Here is an 18,504-nt window from a genome sequence, read left to right as displayed (position 1 = left end):
AGGTCTGTTCTTAAATAGAGCCAAAGCCCTCCTCCCTCTTTTTTCTAATCCTACCCAGCCTTCTCGTCATGCTTGGCAGGTAGACCCAACACCAGCAACCGACGGATCGTCAGCCAGTCAGCTGCCCTTTCAAGTTGCACCTCGGAGGAGTACGCCCCCCAACCGCCCCCAGAATGCGTCTTTTTTCCTCTATCGAGATACAAGAAGGATCCGCCTTGAAACTCCGGAGTCAGCCCAATATGGTAAAATCTGTTGGTAAACAAGAAACCATCTGCCAAGCTAAGGCATGTAGTTCCAGATAGCGTCGAAAAGAGGGCCAGCTCAACAGGTATACCACATGACAGATGGGGCAAGGATGTGTTTGCTTTGGTCCGTTGGTCCCAGTTAGGTAAGTAGGTAATGTACCTGAACTCATCGAGGTCTTTGACCGAAAGGTACAACAAGGCGTGTGATGTGGTCTGCGTGCGTACCCCTGTAGGTACAGCAGAATACATACATACGTACCGTAGGCCCGCAGGCCCGCATGTAGAGAGGGATCTGCCCTGCCCTGGCTATGGCCATGGTTCCGTGGCTGTGGATACAAGGGCTGGCCAAGACATCTTTAGCACGCGGGTTCTGCGGGAGCTGCAGGATCTGAGTTCGGCATCTGCAAAATCTCACATGAGCCGAGATGATATGAGGTGGAGTTGGGCTGTAAGCTGTGCCGCTTTTCGAAGGAGGTTATCCAAGATAAGCCTAAATGACAGATGGCTTACTCATCGCCTATATCGTATGAAATATAAAGAAAAACAAGTATTTGAACTGTTTGAACAGGTTTTTACCAAAGGCTCACCGAAATCTATCAGTCAAATCTTACTCAACAAAAAGATCATCGGGTCTAAGAGCTAAGCATGCGAACGGCTCGACACTTGGACCAAGCCAACGGAATGACAGACACCAAGATCGACATGAGAGACAGCAGACTACGAGATTTGCACCAATACTTCCCGACGTGGAATTAGTCCCCGACCACCGCCCTTTCAAAATGCCTCAGCCAACACCAAAAATCTGCAGTGTCTCACTCTCTGCAGTGCAGGCTTCTCTTTCTGCTGGGTTGACCCCAGCCATGTCTCAGTTGAATCAAAGACACTTTTGGTGTCCCCACTATCGATTTAGTGATCGACGCGGCTAAGCTCGCGTTATTGACGTACCCGAACTATTTGATCCAACGCAACCCGACAAGACGGTCAATCTTGCCAAGTGCAGTGCTTTCAGCTACACTTTTTTCTTGCTCTCTTTCTTACGATCCTGCCATCGATTTCGATCTGATCATGGAGGAGCAATTGGTCCTTGCGTCGACGCCTGCAGACGGCGTACGCGTCCTCGCGTTGAACAGACCCTCCAAGCGAAACGCCCTCTCGCAGGAGCTCATTACCGTGTTTCTGGAACAGCTGAACACGGCGTCCAGTGACGATGGCGTGCGAGTCATTGTCATCACCGGCAGCTCTTCTTTCTTCTGCGGTAATGTACCCTGTCCTACCCATTACCCATTACCATATGTACTGCGTACCCATGGGTGAATCCACACGCCACGCCACAGGGGTATAGCCCCCCCGGCACTTGTCGCGCCCTAAGTTAGTGGCAGGGCTAAGCTGAACTGGAACTGACGTGCCAATGATTCTTTAGCGGGAGCTGATATCGGGGAGATCTCGCGGCTCGATGCGGAAGACGCGCGGGGCTGTCGCTATCTGGCGGACCTCTGTTCGGGGATGCAGGCCGTGCGCAAGCCCTTGATAGCGGCTGTTGAGGGAATGGCGGTGAGTTTAGTTTTTGATCGTACCCGAGGTGTTGGTTGAGGCTAGACTGACGATGAGCTTTTGCTGGGGATTGACAGCTCGGAGGGGGCTTTGAGCTTGCTCTCATGGTGAGTTGAGCTTTTTTTTTCCTTTCCGTGGACGGAACCCGTGAGTTGCTGACATCTCACAGTGTGACCTGATCTTTTCCGCGGACGGAAGCCGCTTCGGCCTTCCAGAAGTCAAGATTGGTCTCATCCCTGGCGCTGGCGGTACACAGCGTCTGACCAACGCCGTGGGAAAGTACAAGGTATTTCCCTCCCCCCAAACCTCGTGCTACCTTGTGCTGATATGCGTGATAAAGGCCATGCAGATGATCCTCCTTGGCCAGCCCATATCAGCGGAAGAGGCCCGGTCCGTGGGTCTTGTTGCGCAGCTGTATGGGAGCGGCAAAGTCCTCGAGCACGTTGTGAAGGATCATGCATCGACGCTTGCGGCCCTGAGCCCCACGGCGCTGGGCTTGGCTAAAGAGGCTATCTGTAGATGTAAGTGGCCATCACGTAGTTTGTGTGCCACACGTTGACTAACATATTCATCATAGCTGATGATTTGGGGGCCGATCATGAGTTTGAGAGGAGTTTGTATTACTTTGCGTTTGGGACCGGGGATAAGCGAGAGGGTGTCAAGGCGTTCTTAGAGAAGAGGAAGCCAGAATGGGGGTCTAGGTAACTGTACACGTTGGGCCTTTCGTAAAGTGGCAGTATATGCATGACGCGGCGATGATAGTTAACGCTCAAAGTGTATGCTTCTGTTGAGGGATATCATTTGTGCGCGGCATATGCCTGTATTCTCTTGGACGATCCCGCGCTGCCAAGCTTTGCTGTCAGTTGATGATATTGTCGATCGTTGATTATCAATCATCCAGCGTGGTTGGCCTCAGCCGAATACTGTTGCTCAGTTCTCACATTTTTCAGGCTCAACATTGAAGTTGCCAGCCTCCCAACACTTGTGTACACAGTCAGCACTTCTGCACTCTTGCCTAGGTGTCAGCCTCTGGCATTGGTATATCCACTCCTATTTTCTACCCCCTCATGAATATCAGGTGATTACCTGTTCATGTCAACGTGTATCATGCGCTACTAAACGTCGTCCCGTCTCGCCTCGGTACGCAAGTCAAGCTCGGAAGTCATTCCAGACCATTCAGTACTTTTTCAAGCCTCATGCAACTGTGGGCCATGACTGCAGAGAAAAAGTGATGCAGGGGTCTAGGGTTGGACCGGATCTGTTGAAGAAAACTAGCTGCATGCCAACACATGGTCCGGCACGGCACGTTGTATAATCGAGATGTAACCTCGTTTGAGCAAAACCACGTACCTAGTTCAGTCTCGACCAACAATCTTGATAGCGTTCTTTGATTTGCTATCACGACAAGGATCTTGTCAAAGCGTGCATCAATACCCTGTTGGCACAAATGCTAAGCTGTCCGGTGTTAACCAACAATAATTCTTGCGGCCTCGCCCAGTCTTGAAGCCACGATACGAATGCCCATAAACCAACACGAGAAACTGCACAATTCGCGCGCAATTACTGCATTTGCCCATGCAGAGTCGTACGATTTATGCTCCAGGCTAGGGTGATCCTCCCGCATCTCATCGTCCTAACCAGCGCCACGCCGCGACTAGGTAACAATAGTTCGTGGTGAGCCCCTGGCACAAACTCGATTCTTCATTGGTTAGTGCACTTCAACGCCCAGGGTATCTTGTTCGCGTATATTGATTGACTTTCGGACATGCTTTCAATAGTCTTCAATGTAACATCCATTAATGTAGCCTTGAACCTTAAATTAATGAAAACGACCTCTCGCTGAACAATGTCTTTGCCGATTAGATCTTGCCGCGGCGGGATGTCACTGCGGATAGAGCGCTTGTGAAAATATTCGATATTGACACTATGTCAAGATTTGTACCCCAACTCATCCATAGATGATTGACAACTATATAACTGAAGAAACAAAGACAGATCCTTTGCGTTTATCTTCCATACTGGTCAGCTGAAACCGAGTTCATAAACGTAGTACCAGCCAGTCGGAGAGTATCAGGCTGAGCCATCGATCCATTAGGATTGAAGTAGAAGTGCTCGCCGTAGCCACCGCCATTGTTGAAAACAGGCCACTCGGGAATACCGGAAACTACAAAGGTTAGTTTGATATTGCACATGTAGGGGGCATGAAAAACTTACTTCCGTGTTCGTTGGGGTTGAGCTCGGTGATGAAACTGATCCACATATGGCTCACGAGCTTAGCAAGGTCGAGAACCTCTTTTGACGCGTTGACAAGAGGGCCTTGGCCCTTGCCGTAGCCTTGGCCGAGCAAGTTGTAGAAAACGTAGGCGACCTCGACGAAGTGAGGAGTTCCAATGTAGTCGGCTACAGTCCATGTCAGTAAGCACAAATCATCTCGAGCGTACGAGGTTATACTTACGCATATTAGTGTTGGGAGACTCGAATAGGTATGCGTATGAAGTCACGTTGTGCTTAGACCAAGCATCAGTTCGCGCACGTCTCCACGACATGAAGAGCTGATCGCCCTGCAGAGCAGCCCATCTCTTATATTGCTTCTTGACAGGATCACTTGGCTTGTAACGGTAACCCGATGGAATTCCAAGAGCGTCGATGTTAGGATACAGAGCCAAGAGTGTGTCAACGGTATCAGCATCAAGTCCAGCGGCTCGAAGCTTAGAAACAGCCTCTTCAGTAGAGTCAACGCCGGGCAGACCAAAGAAGCTACCCTCATCGGCATTTGTTCCAGCCATGAGAGGCACCTTTGTGAAGTTTCCGTCGGCGAGAAGCTTGGAGGGATAGTCGGGGACAAAGTCATCATCAACGACAGGGTAGAAGCTGCCCTGGATCTTAGTGCTCGTGGCATTGAGCTTCTCGAAGGGGACTTGGCGGAGACAGGCAAGCTTGTCGGATTCCTTGTCACAGCCAACTGCCTTGACGATAGTGTCGTAGCGCTGCTGCGGTCCAGTGTAGTTCTTCATGTCAGTGCCATCAGCTCCAGATTCGGCGATGATACCACGGAATAGCCCCTCGTCAATACCTCCGTAAGCCATGGCTTGGTAACCGACGTTACCACCGCCAGCACTCTCACCGAAGATGGTAACCTTTGAAGGGTCACCACCGAAGGCAGCAATATTCTCCTTGACCCAGTGCAGGGCAATGCGTTGGTCCTTCAAGCCGAGGTTGGCAACTCCAGCATCGAGGATATCCTTGCTGGCCATGAATCCCCAGAAAGAAAGTCTGTCTGCTGACCGTTAGTCACAGGTCTAGTTGGTAGAGGATTATCGGCTTACAGTCGACGGAGACTCCAATGAAGGGCTTGCCCATCTTGACAGACTCCTCTACCATGAAGCTCATGTTGTAAACACCGTTGGCGCTAAAGTCCATGGTCCAACCTCCACCGTGGATAAAGACTCCAACTGGAAGTTTCTCCTTCTTGCCACCCTTGGACACAGCGGGCCTGACAATGTTTAGAGTCAGGCAGTCCTCGCTGAAGGTCGCAGGACCTTGATCAGGGCTATTCTAAGCAATGTCAGAGACGCTTCAGACGAACATGAGGAGGAAGACTCACCCCATAACCGACACAAGAATCAGCATACTTGGTGACCTTCTTGATCTTGAAAGTCTCATTCAAAGGCTGAGGGTTCTGGAGACGAAGTTGGCCGACGGGAGGTTGAGCAAAGGGAACACCGAGGAAGAGATCTTGATCTAATCCGGCGACATATTTGCCCTCAAGGGTACCGTTCTTGACTCGCACAGCAGGTGCTTGTCGCCCAAGAACGCCTTCAGTGAGAAGGGCGACCGCAGTGGCCAGTTTCAAGAGAGAACGCATGTTGGAAAGAAGGCTTGGCGTGACACTTCTCGAGTCTCAGAACCATCTTGCTAGTGGAACTCGAGATTATTTATTGTGCCGACTGTATTGGGAAAACCAAGGTCTTGGTCAACTTATTGACTAAAGCTCCGGCTAGAGTGCCATTGAGCGGAGAACAGAAACGTCATGCGGAACAATTCCCATAAAACCCATCAAAACCTCTCAATGCATCACGTATATTATCAACCAGGGATACCACGCTACAGCCATGCCATTCCCTATTTTGACCACAGTTCCGAATATTCACGCTTGCCGAGGTCAACTGCCGTCCGCCCTTTTGCTGAATCGCAGTCGAATGATGCACGCAAGAGTATTCCCCATGGGGAATCGCAAATAAAACATCATGCGGGGACCTTGGATGGCAAAACATCGGGACACTTGAAACCCCGGATATATCGATGGGGAACCACAAACGGGCCGTTAAGGTTCTTGTGATCGGACCGTAATTGGCAGCTGGACCACTAGTGATGGAACCATGGACCTGGAATTGGCCGAGGGGGACTTGGCCGATACTACCTCGTCATGATTATAACCAGTCATGATCTTAAATCCCGTCGGCGTTCACGACTCGTGGGTAAAGAGAATGTCATCTATTCTGCAGGTCGAGATGGTGCAGCCAATAAGTGGTGGGTATTTCTCCCCAAATTCTCATATGCAATGCAACCCTAGCTAAGCGGTTCTAAGAATACTGAACCTCGATATTGAACTGGCCATTTTTGTAATCAATCAACGTGACCTTGACTCCCCATCCCGAGGCCTCAAACGACGTCTTCCCATTCATCGACAAAGTCCCGTCGTTCAATGGTTCCGCGCCATTGTTATCCCCGCAGCCGTTCGATCCGGGCGTCGCATCCAAGACCTTGATTGAACCCTCCGACGTGGCTAGCGTTGTATCAACGGTATACAGAAGAACTCCCGGTGCGCAAACATCCCCATCAACGCCCTTCGCCACACGAGCTTCAACAACCAAAGCAGAAGTGTCGCTCTTAGCAATGACAACTGCCTTGACACCGCCCTCAACTTCAACAGGAGTCAACGTATGCTTTGTCGTGCCACGCTCAAGAATACAGTCAATGGCCCTATCGGCCAACCATCCAAGTCTCCATTTATCCCAAGCAAAGAAATCAGGTGCTACTCCTCCCACATTTCCCATGATACTCCATCCTCCAGTGTAGTAGCCAGTCGGCAGATCCGGCGTATTAGGGTAGTAGTCGGGCAAACACATCGAGTGTCCTGTCTCGTGATTGACCGCCTTATAGCCCCACGAGATGTAGGGATCGGCGCCGAAAGTGACAGCTCTTCGGGAGACGGGTTTCCCATTGCGTGTAGAGACGCTGAAGCTGGATCCGAGTGATCGGGTCATCTTGTCATTGTTGCGTGTTGTTGCGATGTAGAGAATGTCCGTCTCGGCGGGTGGTGCTCTCGCCCCATTGTTTGTATACGCGTCGAGAGCATCTTGGATATAAGACAGATGTTGTTCAGCGCTAAAGCCCTCTTCCCATTTATACGATGCTGCAGATTTGGGCATGCGGTAGAACTTGGTAGTATCGGTAGTGATATTGAGTTCAAGCTGGCCGTAGCTTGCCGTCTGGTACCATTTTGCTGCATCCGGTACAAGAAGATCGCGAAGCTCTTTGACGGATTCAGAAGCTGGTGATTGAGCGTCGGAAAAATCGACAAAGATCATGTAACCCTGGATCGTACCAGTTCCAGAAATACAGTCGTCCTGAAACCCATGTCCAACACTAAAGTGGGCATCGGTTCTTGGCAGCTTGCATGTTGTTGTAGCCGCAATCGCCGAAGGCAATAATGCCGAAAATAATGATGTCTTGAACAGCATTGTAAACTCCAGTTGAGTATGGAGATTTCCACGGCATTTCAGACGTCTTTCCCAGTTTATATGCCAGATAATTATTGAGTTTACTAGGTATGCAAAAGCTTGGACCTGCAGATGGTGCGTTGAGTTCCTAGCATGTTTTGTTTATATGGGAAACACGAGCTTTAAATGATAAGGATGGCGATGCGAAACGAAGCCTTGAATAAGCTTCTGTTTCAGACCGTTCAAAACTGCCTATGATCATTTAGGGTCTGTATGAGGGATCGTCAGGCCAAGCCCTGGATAAATGATCAATTTGCATTTTAATATGCGACAATAGTTTGGCATTGCCCTTCCGAATGTCGGAGTCTGTGGTGCTGTCATATGAGTATCGTAAGCTTTGTTGGTTTCCGTTTTGTTGGTACCCTTTCTCCTCCGTCGCCTTCAGAGGCTTCTCGCCGTCAATCTGATAATCTACTGGGTGAATTGCTTTCTAGCATCATGAATAGTTTGTAGAGCCAGCTTTATTCGAAGTGAATATCATTCTGGGAGACTTTGGCCGCTCAAGTGGCTAACCGATGGCCCAACTTGGTGTATCAGGACCTGCCTTCAATTCCTTGTAGCATTTATTATAACCGTTGATCTCCTTATCTCTGCAATAAAATTTTAAGAGATAGACGTCGTTTTCAGGAGTTCGTTGCACTGATAATCGAAGACGAAGTTAGAAAGGAGCTTCTAGCTTCTGTCACTCTCGGTCGTCCACAATTCATCAAAGCTTATAGAGCTCTGGCGCCACTCAGCTCAATATCCTGGAATGAAAGACAGTCATCGAGGTCCACCCTTCCTCGAATGCTACATAAACTTAACCATACCTGCCATCGCTTTGAAATCTCCGGTGGCCATGGTGATGACGATTAGGGTCTCCCTACCCCGCGAGTGTATAAGTTTGGATCAAGATGGTCTCGGTGCGAGAAAGGTAGAAAGAAAAACATAACCATCCTTCTCGTTGATGTCTTCGATCAGCGCCAATACCGTCATTTCAACAACTTGCAACACCCGATCCAATCATTTCAGATGCCCAAGTACGTCACCTTCAACTCAACTTCAAATACCGGCGTGCCGAAAGTATTGCAAGAATAGCTCCGACTTGGGGCTCAGCCACTGAGCAGACTCGTCCCAGGCACGCTCGTTATAGCTTATAAGGTAGTGCTGGCAATAAGAATACCTAGAATACCCGTAAGGGCACCTTGCAATTTTTTGGTAGAGACAGACACGGTCAATCACCTTCGACTGACTGACTCCAAGGTACAGCCGCTTATTGATTTCTTATGAGGCTTTTATTCACAGGTAAAACTTCCTCGGTCAACTTGGTAAGGTCAGTGGTACACAATTTGCTCTTCGTTTCCGAAAACACGTTGCGAGTGTTCTTGAGCTCTCCGACATTGCCGGCTTTCAGGTTGGTCGTCTCTGGCACTATTGCCGAGTGAATGAAATTGGGGTGGTTGGCCATAGTAATATTTGAGACTTTTGTGAAGGAGGCGGGCTCAGGTCAGTATGAACCTTGCTCCTAGAAGAGGCCTGAAGCTCTGCACGATGACTTGCGATATTTTAAGCACCTCAGCTTGCCGATGAAGGTTTACTGTCAGATCTAAAGCATAAATTACATTGGTAGGTAGTTTTGCAGTATATTCTTGGAGCTTTTCAATTATTTATTATCAAAATCTTTCCCAATACCGGCTCAAACTTGTCCCAACTTGTCATATATCCAAGTGTTTGATGCTTACTTAACCGAGGTATTATAAACCTGTTCATATTCTTGTGCATCTGATGACAATATCCTCCAGCGAGGTACAGAAAATGGGCATTTCAAGACTGCAAACTCTCCACACGTCAAATTTTAGAGATACTAGGCATTTGTTGAAGACCCTTGGAACTGATGTGTTTCCCATGGACCTGATAGGTTTCTGTAGACTTTTGTATGTTTTCGAGGAAGATGAGTTATCTTATACAATTCCTACAATTGTCTGGACAATAAACATATTTAAAATGGCCAAGTGCACTCGGTAGTAAATCATTTTACAGGAACACGCCCGTGATCTTAGCCATGGCTAAGTAGGCCCGAGTATTGGCCATTGTGAAGATGGTTGGGGAGAAATGACGTGACGACTTTGCCATACCCTATAGCTGACTGTTCGAGGCGCCGGCATTGCGGATATTGACGACTGACAGGTGGTAGCACCTGAACCTAACGAGCCACAAAATTTGTACGAAAATTAATTGCCCCTGAATCAACGCCGCAGAAACTGGCGATAGCTTCAATAGCGTGACAAAAGGAGTTGAAACAAATCGATAGCGTGGAGGGACCATGACCCAAAACATCGTTAGCTTAGGGTGGAACAGATAGATGGATGCTGATTGGTGGCTGGGCGCGCTATTGACAGAATGCGTTTTCAGGTGGCAGGGATTAGAATCTGATCAGGGACATAGACTGGGTTAGCCCAGGGGTTATCGGGAGTTGGTTATCGGAGTAGCTTGTCGCGATGGTCATTGAAGAAGCAGAGCACGGAAGCAGTTGCTTTGCGCCTGAAGCATATCAACGCGCAACTGACAGTGCCGAAGCGATTCAGGCCCAGAGGATTCCTACCTACAGGAATGATTACCGGTCATGAGCATCATCGCCAAAGCAAGGGGGCGGATGGAGCTCAGCAGCCATCCAATTAAAACCCGTTTCAAGTGGCGTCTTTAGCTTCAGCTGAGGAATCGTGCTGTAACAAAGAGCCCCCTCTTTTTTGCAGCTCAAATAAAGAAAAAAATAATCGAGAGAGGAGAATATTTCTCCTATTCAGTGACTGCACATGGAAAGCTTCATTTTGCGACGGCAGTAGACATTTGAAGGGGCGTCGTTGAGGCAGAGAGAGGTTGGTTTGGGTCAAACCGTGGCGCCCGACCGTTGAGTCTGATGCTAGCGACGGCAGTTTCGGGAGGAGAAAAACAGAGTTACAGCCCTGCAACATTCAAAGTTTGGAGGTAGCAAAGCGTGATCAAGCACTATGGTCAAAATGAGATTGCGAGTGCCTGTGTTACAGGCCAAAAGGCGCTGCAATCGATGGCAGAGATCCCGAAAGAATATTTCTGGCAACGGGCTTCGAGAAAGACGGTGGAAGAGTGACGAGATCTGGGTAAGAAATTGCTTGGCGGAACAGGATCCGTTAAAGGGACCAACACCAAAAGGCAAAGTAAGCGTCAGCACCCCCGCATCGCGTGCAACCTACAGTGCCCAGTACAGTATCACCATCAGTCAAGACTCTAATAATAACCTTATGAAGACACTGCAGTCTTCGATTCCATCAATCTTATCGGCGGAATAACACTTCATCAGAAACAACCTACAAAGCAAGGTTAATTCCCAACTACCGTGGCCTCATGGTCCCCTTTTCTACAGGCGTCGTCGCAGATTGATTACAGTGGATCAACGAGGCGTCAAGCCTTGACCAACCGTTATGAAGCGCTACCTGTGCTGAGACAAGCACCAGCAAGATCGCTACGGTAGGGAGAGCAAAAATGATACTGTATCTAAAGTAAGAACCCCCTGGACCGGTTTAAACAAGAGAGTCAGGGGTCTGTTGTCAGTTCCTTTATTCCCCCCTCTCTCAGCTCAGCTGTCTGTCACTTTCTTGTCTTGCTTTATTTTTTATTTTTCTTGCTTTCCGACATTCGTTTTTCTTACATTCTTTTTATCATCCCATCACACAGCAGATTAATCGTCGTCTGATCGCCAGAAAATGACCGTCCCAAGGTCAAACAGAGCCGTGCTCTTGGCCGCCGTCGTTTTCGTCACCATATTTCTCGGTCTTGCGCATTTCCACCTAAAGACTCCCTCCGAGTCGACAGCAGCCGTAAAGAGCGGAGTGTAAGATTTTCCATTTCCCCCTCTTTTTCGCAGCGATAAACTTTATCTGACAATTATCCCTTCTGAACAGCAACGAACCCGCGCCTTTTGTCCCCGAGAAAGAAGCCGCCGCTGCTGCCCCGACTTTCGTACCCGGCGAAGATGAAGAGATTGGCGCGACACCCGCTGTTGAGGTCGTAGCTGAGACGCCAAAGCCTGAGGGGCATCACCATGCTGTTACGCCCGATAAGCCTGAGGCTGATCCTGCGGAGGAGCCTAGCGACCCCGAGGAGATTGCTGAGGCTAAGGAGCAGGCTGCCAATGCTTCTCCGACTCCTGCTGCTGCTGCTTCGCCCGCCGCTGAGCCGGAGCAAGAGCAAGAGCATGACCACGAGCACGACCACGAGCACGACCACGAGCACGAACATGAGGAAGCGCACGACCACGAACATGAGCATGACCACGAGAATGAGGAAGAGTTCATCCCCGAAACCGAAGTCGAGGAAACACCTGAAGCTCCCGCCATTCCCGAAGCGCCCACCGGTCCTAACCTCGATGCCTTCACACCCGAGCAGTGGATCAAGCCCGCCGTAAAGGTCAACGAACCCGAATACTACCCCTACGGCCACTGGCCCTCCAAGCTTCCCTCCGACAAGCCCATTTGGAATGAGCCCCTCGGCAAGAAGCTGTGCATCATCGACCTCGAGAGCCGTCGCTTCGACAAGCCCGGCCAGATCTGGTCCGACGAAATGACGTGGAATAAGAGCCGAGAAGTCCACGGCCCATCCGGTGGCACACTGAACCACTGGGTCTACTGTACGTCCTTCGCTTACCCCCTCCCCAGCACTCGCGGTGTACTAATGTCTCGAAAGCCAAGATCCACGGATACCAGTACTACCACATCAAGATCAACGGCTACCCCGACCGTCGCGATTCATGGAAGAAGCCCTCCGTCCTCTCGCAGGTTCTGAAGAAGCACGACGTCTGTGTCTTTATCGACTCCGACGCTCTCTTCAACCGTCTCGACCTCCCTCTCGAGTGGCTCATGAACTACTGGAGCATTTCTCCCCAGAACAACTCCCTTGCCCTGCCCTACGATCCCGACACCCAGCACAACCGCGACCGACGTGGAAACCTGTTCCTCAACACTGGTTTTATGATCATGCAGAACAAGAACAAGACATACGAGATCTTCAAGGAGTGGGATGACTGTGCCAATGACGGCGGCAAGTTCCCCGGCTGCACTGAGTTCCGCAACCGAAAGGGCTGGCAACCAACCGACCAGGGCGGTTTCGGCACATTCATCCGCTACGAGTATCCCGATGAGATTCTCTCCCTGCCTTGTACCGAGGCCAACGGCTTTCCCGAAAGCCGATCAGGCTGCGACGGCAAGTTCATCAAGCACGTTTGGATCGGCAAGGAGGATCGTCTCGTCCAGGCCGTAGGTGCTGTCTTCCCTGGTGTTCTACTCGAGACTTTCCACAAGCAGTTCCTCAAGGAGTCGGAGGGCTTCAAGACTTCCGAGGACGATCTGATCAAGCAAAACGGTATGCCTTGGTAGACGGTTCATTTTGATGCTGGAGTTTTGTGGTTTGCAAGGTCGATCGGCGTTTCAATTCCCCATGTCCACAGTTTGGAGATCAATACATGGGAGTCGGTGTATAAATAGAGAATGTAATTGGATATAGATCTACGAGGAAGGGGGCGGTACGGCAAATCCTGAATATACAAGTTTGACTGTTCATTTGATCCTCTCAACAAGTCACGCTCGACCCATGCGAGAACACTCAATTCTCTCTGTTGGTTTAAGCTTTCCGCCGCAAGTCTCGACTGCAAATACCACATCTAGTTCACAACCTAGACATTTCGCAGGCCAGGAACGCGAGACCTCGGTCCCCACGTTGCGCAAATTTTAGACGAGCCTTAGGGGAGTATCACAGTAGTTTAGACCAGCTTTAGGGGAGTTTAGTATGGGCAAAGCCTAAAGTTTGACGAGTTTATTCCTCTTTCATCCCAAATACTGGCCCTCGCAGTCATCTTGGTTTGTGCCATGGTCCATTTCCATCCTTGAACAGTGTTATCCCCCAACTATATTTGTCATTGTCGTGAAATTCTGATCGCATCATTTTGCAGACTCGGGCTCCCGGTCGCCGACGCAACGGAGTGGTTGGACTAATCACCACTCTGTCAGAAACCCATGCCCTCCAAGATCTTGATGTGTTCGGTCGATGATGGAGTGGTACGTACTGCTTTTCGGGACTGCGGAAAGGCTGTCAGCATGTGTACGACATTGAAGAATATAAGCGAATGCGACGAGGATGTTCCATGAAACCTAATGCTAGAGGACAAGGGATATGTGCTTACTCTGGTGTCCGAGGACACGGACGTAACGCGTTGCTAGACAAACATTAGCTGTTGATTCATGTAATCATCGACTGTTCATGACTTACTGCCAGAGGCACATTGCTGAACTGAATCTCCTAAGAAAGTTGTCCGCAATCGTGTCCATGAATTGATGATCGCAGTCGCATGTTATGGATGGGCTTTTGGGAGGGTGCTGGAAGGGACGTTCGCACTCACCGGTCGTTTGGGGGCCATCGGGAAGGACTATCAGCAATCCTGTGCACAGCTAGACATGTCGTTACTCAGGTGGTAAATTGATCTTACGGTGATGATTTGGTTGCTACATGACTGGTCAGCCGAGAGTGCTTGGAGTTGGAGGTGGACGAAGCCACGTAGGGGAAACTTACAAGATTGAAAGTTTGTGAAAGACTAGATGAAAACAGACATGTTAGAAGTGTCAAGGATGGGATGGAGGACAAGTTGAACTTACACCGGTGGGCTTTTAATGACGCTGTGCAAACTGCGTGTTAGCGGCAAGACGAGGAACGGCGCAGAATGGAGACGGAAACGTACGAAGACTGCGATCAACAATTAGTCAACAGTCTCATCAGGAAGCACGCTCGGCCAGGAACGTCGAGGAAAAGGGAGACTCACCGCGCAGATGAAATCGAGGGCTTGTCATTTGAAGCGGCTTGAATCTTTTGCGCGATGGTTTGTAACGTGAGGTTGGTGATGCGGAAGATGTGGGAGTTGGGTGATGAAAAGAGGAAACACAAGCAGAAGAAGGTGGTCTTTGGCGGCAAAACCAAGGCAGGCGAGGGTGGGAGTCCAGGGAACTACCTACCTCGAGATGGATAACACCAAATGGAAGCAACCACCACTTACAGGTACCTACAGTGCACGCAGAGTTTAACTGCCATTGGCGTTTTATTGTTACATCAAGAACACGAGATCTCATGCACAAGTCTTAGGCCAGCTTTAGGTAAGGGCAGCATAATCTTAGGCAACTTTAGGATACTTTAGTATGAATAGACCCTTAAGTTTGAAGAGTTTATTTCTTCTCATCCTAAATGCTGGCTCTCGCATCCCTCCTGTACCTTATGCGCCCTTCCCCGATTTGCCATTGCTGTGTATTCTTGATCGCGTAACTTTTCAGACATGCAAGCACGCATGCGAGGCCGCCGACTTTAGTTTCATTGTCGATATCTTTCCTGCTCAGGCTCTGTCTCCTCGGGCTTGGCCTCCTTCTTCCTTTTCTACAAGTCTGTTAGCTAAATATGTTCTTACATAGTTACAAGAAGGATGACTTACAACCGCCGCGGCGAAAAGATCCTAGACATTATTAGTATAGCTTTCTTCAGCAGATTGGACGATTTACTCACCTTGATCGAGGAGGACTCGGACTCCTTAGCCGCAAGCTTCTGTACCAAGGCTGTGGGGATGCAATTGACCTCACCGCCACCAGGGCCACCAGGGCCAGTCGTTCTTTTTTGCGGGCCTACAGACATCCATGTCAGTGCATGTCCACAGTGAACACTACCTGCCATCAATCTTACTTCTGCCCGGCTTTTCAGCCACTATAGAATTGTCAGTGTATTGTTCAGTAGTGGAGGATCGGGAGAATACTTACGGCGACCATGTCGAGGGCGTGCTAGAAAGAGAAACATCGTCAGTTTGGTCTTGTCATAAGGAGTAGCCAAAGATTGTTGACACCTACCGCGACTGTTCTGGTGTGCTGAACAAGTAGTTTAGTATATGGGAATGAACATAAGAGGGATCATGGGGACACAGGTTGGACTGACTTGAAAATCGGGCTAGAAATTGAACGAGTTAGTCAGTGAAATTGATCGTTGAATGAATGGAAGAGAGCCGCTTCCAAGAGTGACTTACTTTTTGGACCCCCGCAGGGGAGGTCAAAGACCACCATTCAGGCGCTTCGTCTCAAATACTATAGTCGAGAGAAGGGGAGGATATTTGTAGAGGCGGCGGAGAAGGCTATCGAGGTGGTGAGTGAACCAGGTGGTTCCTTGTGAAGTGGCCAGACGGATGATGTTCGAGGCTCGCATCTGAGAAGGGGCTTGGATTTCTCGCGCCATGGTTTGTGGGGAATTTGGAATATGCAAGAGTTGAACGATCATGTTTGCAAGAGAGAAACAAGAGGGGTGGTCTTCAGCACAGTAAACCACGGCAGGCAAGAGCAGGAGGGCGGGAGAGGCGGGAGAGGAAGTTACTTCAGGATGGCACCAAATGTAAACAGTGAGTTGCAACTTAGGTAAGTTGCTGTTCTCTCTACGCGGCAGTTTGTACACCGCGTTATATTGCAATTCGTGCATTGGGCGATTGAGAATGGCCTAAGCAACTGAAGCTGCCCTTTAATCAGAACCTGCAAACGGTACTTCCTGAGCCCAAGGATCATTTCGTTTTACTTAGTTATTTTAAGTTGTTAGTAACACATTTCAATAGAAAATAATATATACTTACTCCCTTCTAGGAGCTTAACTTGATTAGGATATTTCTTTGTGTCAGCATGATGTTTCTCATCGAGTTGTCATAAGCTCTAATTATCATTGACAGCAAGCCATACCATACCATATCTACATAGTGAATATGAGTTGCCAGCGACAGGTCTCGGCTGAAACAGTGAAAAGCACATCTGAGTCTCACTATGAATGGTTTATCAATAGAACAGGGCATCAGTTACTCGATGTCTCCCTCAGTGATGCTCAGAACAACATCATTGTTGTATTATAAACGCTCGTCTCGCTCCTTGGCTATTGGGGCAAACTGAACAGCCCATCTACACAAAACCTCCTCCTACTGTTTAACTTTTAGTGACTATGCGCGATCATATTTCAGGTTATGACGCCTTAATTGGAGTGAACGCATAACCTGCTTCCGCCTAATATGCTGTATCGCCTTTATGGTAAGCTAGTTACCTGTATAAGAGTTGCATCCACCCCAAAATCCGACGCCTCTCCGAGATGGCTAATTTATTTGATGATGCTGTGGATCCTCGCGCGTCTCAGGCAAACCTTCTTAAAGTTTGGGCCTCTGTATGGGAGTATTGATACATTAATCCATTCTCACTACAAGATAAGGCTATCCTTGCGTGACATGACTTTAAAGGTTAAGTGGGATTCTCTTGTCCCTCGTCCTCTCATGCCTCTTCTCGATTTCCTCCAAGCTATAGCCTTTCGTCTCATTCATGAACAAAACAACCATTATCGTTGTGACGAGACTGCATCCGGCGAAGAGGTAGTATGCGCCAAACGAGGACTTGTCAAGCAACACCGGTGTAACGAGGGCGACGATATAGTTAGCAGCCTATCAAATAAGTTAGTACATATCACAACACAATCTTTGGAGCTTCACCCACCCAGTTTGAACTTTGCGCGAGACTCGAAGCACTGCTTCTCGTCCGTCTTGGCATACTCTCAACAACCCAAGTTCGGAAGCCAATGGCCCAGGTGAAGCTGAAAGCAATAGCGAAGAGATAGATGCAGACGATGACAACCCATCTCCCTGCGCCGTACTCAGGGTGGACTTGCCCAGACGCATATAGCGATCCCATGATCACCATCAAACCGACGATCAAAACTCCACCCAAGACACTTTGCATTCTCCGACCCCACTGCTCAGCGAAGATTGTTGCAGGAAGAGTAGCTGCGAGAATCACGACAGCCGAAATTCCTGATGCCAAGAACGAGGCTTTCTCGCCGCTAAGACCTGCTTGTGTGAATAGAATTGGCGCATAATAGAGCACTCCATCTATGCCACTGAATTGCTGCATACCCATCAGAAAGCAGGCAAAAGCTGTTCTGCCGCGGTATGGTGTCGAGAAGGCACATCGGAAATCTCTAAAAGTATGTTGAATGTCTTGCCACAGCGATGTTTCGCCATCTAAACCACCCGGGGTATCGTAGACCTGAGCGAGAAGCTCCTTCTCCTCAACTTCATCAATGCCGAGTTGTCGACAAACCGTTCGAGCTTCATCTGTGCGTCCCTTGGACAGAAGCCACCGTGGAGATGGAGGGACGATGAAAGCCACCATCGACAGAAGAAAGCCGAGAAATGCAACAATGGCGAGAGGCAGACGCCATGTAATAGACGAGCTACCGAGCCGCGATGTTCCGTAGCAGGTGAAGTAACCAGTCACAATACCAGTAGTAATGGAAAACTGCGGAAGCGCGGTCATGATGCCTCTCACCCTGGAGGGAGACATCTCTGATACTTGAACGTAGACATTGCTGAGAAACAGACCCTCGCCCATTCCTTTGATGAGCCGACCGAGGATGAAGACACCGAGATAAGGAGCGCCGCATTCGATTGCAGCGCCGATACCGAATATGATGGATCCTAAGGCGATGAGTCTCACTTGTCCGAAACGATGTGCTAGAGCACCAGCAATAAGCGCCGTCAAAGCCCCAGGGATGAGAATTGTTGACACGATAACGCCGTGAATAGTTGCGGAGAAGTCGCCAAAGGTTTCCTTGAAGGCAGTCATAGTGGTGATAGGACCAATACTCCCAGTGTCCATTCTAAACAACGTAATCAGATAATCGTTCTCGGAGCTATCACGATTGGAGAACATACCCAAAGAGGAACGCAACACATGAGGTTGCGACACCAGCGCTCGCATACAACGGCACCTTCATCTTTGCAATTCAGCAACCTTACGATGAGACCTACAGAATCATAGTCAAAGAAAACAACTACTCGATATTTAAGCTTATCTCTCTAGTCTTGCGCAATCTTT

General features: G+C 49.2%; 8 protein-coding genes across 8 annotated transcripts; 2 read left to right on the top strand and 6 right to left on the bottom strand.

The window, feature by feature from the left end:
• Positions 1–50: 50 nt before the first annotated feature.
• On the bottom strand, positions 51–561 carry FPRO_14468 (uncharacterized protein; the record flags this gene model as incomplete). The annotated part of the gene is made up of 2 exons (XM_031219496.1): positions 51–458; positions 505–561. The coding sequence occupies 2 exons, from the start codon at positions 559–561 to the stop codon at positions 51–53; spliced, it is 465 nt and encodes a 154-aa protein (XP_031085249.1).
• Positions 562–1,310: 749 nt separating this feature from the next.
• Positions 1,311–2,501, top strand: FPRO_14467 (putative enoyl-CoA hydratase precursor, mitochondrial; the record flags this gene model as incomplete). Its single annotated transcript, XM_031219495.1, has 6 exons — positions 1,311–1,500; positions 1,666–1,796; positions 1,874–1,903; positions 1,966–2,082; positions 2,137–2,317; positions 2,374–2,501. The coding sequence occupies 6 exons, from the start codon at positions 1,311–1,313 to the stop codon at positions 2,499–2,501; spliced, it is 777 nt and encodes a 258-aa protein (XP_031085248.1).
• A 1,301-nt stretch (positions 2,502–3,802) lies between these two features.
• FPRO_14466 (uncharacterized protein) lies at positions 3,803–5,661 on the bottom strand (the record flags this gene model as incomplete). The annotated part of the gene is made up of 5 exons (XM_031219494.1): positions 3,803–3,960; positions 4,011–4,196; positions 4,252–5,073; positions 5,123–5,351; positions 5,401–5,661. The coding sequence occupies 5 exons, from the start codon at positions 5,659–5,661 to the stop codon at positions 3,803–3,805; spliced, it is 1,656 nt and encodes a 551-aa protein (XP_031085247.1).
• Positions 5,662–6,379: 718 nt separating this feature from the next.
• Positions 6,380–7,540, bottom strand: FPRO_14465 (uncharacterized protein; the record flags this gene model as incomplete). Its single annotated transcript, XM_031219493.1, has 1 exon — positions 6,380–7,540. The coding sequence occupies one exon, from the start codon at positions 7,538–7,540 to the stop codon at positions 6,380–6,382; it is 1,161 nt and encodes a 386-aa protein (XP_031085246.1).
• A 3,758-nt stretch (positions 7,541–11,298) lies between these two features.
• Positions 11,299–12,966, top strand: FPRO_14464 (uncharacterized protein; the record flags this gene model as incomplete). Its single annotated transcript, XM_031219491.1, has 3 exons — positions 11,299–11,426; positions 11,497–12,221; positions 12,278–12,966. The coding sequence occupies 3 exons, from the start codon at positions 11,299–11,301 to the stop codon at positions 12,964–12,966; spliced, it is 1,542 nt and encodes a 513-aa protein (XP_031085245.1).
• A 561-nt stretch (positions 12,967–13,527) lies between these two features.
• FPRO_14463 (uncharacterized protein) lies at positions 13,528–14,430 on the bottom strand (the record flags this gene model as incomplete). The annotated part of the gene is made up of 9 exons (XM_031219490.1): positions 13,528–13,577; positions 13,653–13,664; positions 13,770–13,802; positions 13,856–13,885; positions 13,986–14,024; positions 14,073–14,088; positions 14,156–14,177; positions 14,239–14,326; positions 14,403–14,430. 9 exons carry the CDS (start codon positions 14,428–14,430, stop codon positions 13,528–13,530), a joined length of 318 nt encoding a protein of 105 aa, XP_031085244.1.
• Positions 14,431–14,941: 511 nt separating this feature from the next.
• Positions 14,942–15,415, bottom strand: FPRO_14462 (uncharacterized protein; the record flags this gene model as incomplete). The annotated part of the gene is made up of 5 exons (XM_031219489.1): positions 14,942–15,004; positions 15,060–15,080; positions 15,131–15,246; positions 15,305–15,325; positions 15,379–15,415. 5 exons carry the CDS (start codon positions 15,413–15,415, stop codon positions 14,942–14,944), a joined length of 258 nt encoding a protein of 85 aa, XP_031085243.1.
• Positions 15,416–16,868: 1,453 nt separating this feature from the next.
• FPRO_14461 (uncharacterized protein) lies at positions 16,869–18,403 on the bottom strand (the record flags this gene model as incomplete). Its single annotated transcript, XM_031219488.1, has 3 exons — positions 16,869–17,072; positions 17,125–18,286; positions 18,342–18,403. 3 exons carry the CDS (start codon positions 18,401–18,403, stop codon positions 16,869–16,871), a joined length of 1,428 nt encoding a protein of 475 aa, XP_031085242.1.
• Positions 18,404–18,504: the final 101 nt, after the last annotated feature.

Source organism: Fusarium proliferatum (genome assembly GCF_900067095.1).
Source record: "Fusarium proliferatum ET1 genome assembly, contig: FPRO_scaffold008, whole genome shotgun sequence".
Lineage (NCBI taxonomy): Eukaryota > Fungi > Ascomycota > Sordariomycetes > Hypocreales > Nectriaceae > Fusarium > Fusarium proliferatum.
The sequence above is the reverse complement of the archived record's forward strand: the minus strand, read 5'-3'. Positions and strand labels throughout refer to the sequence as shown.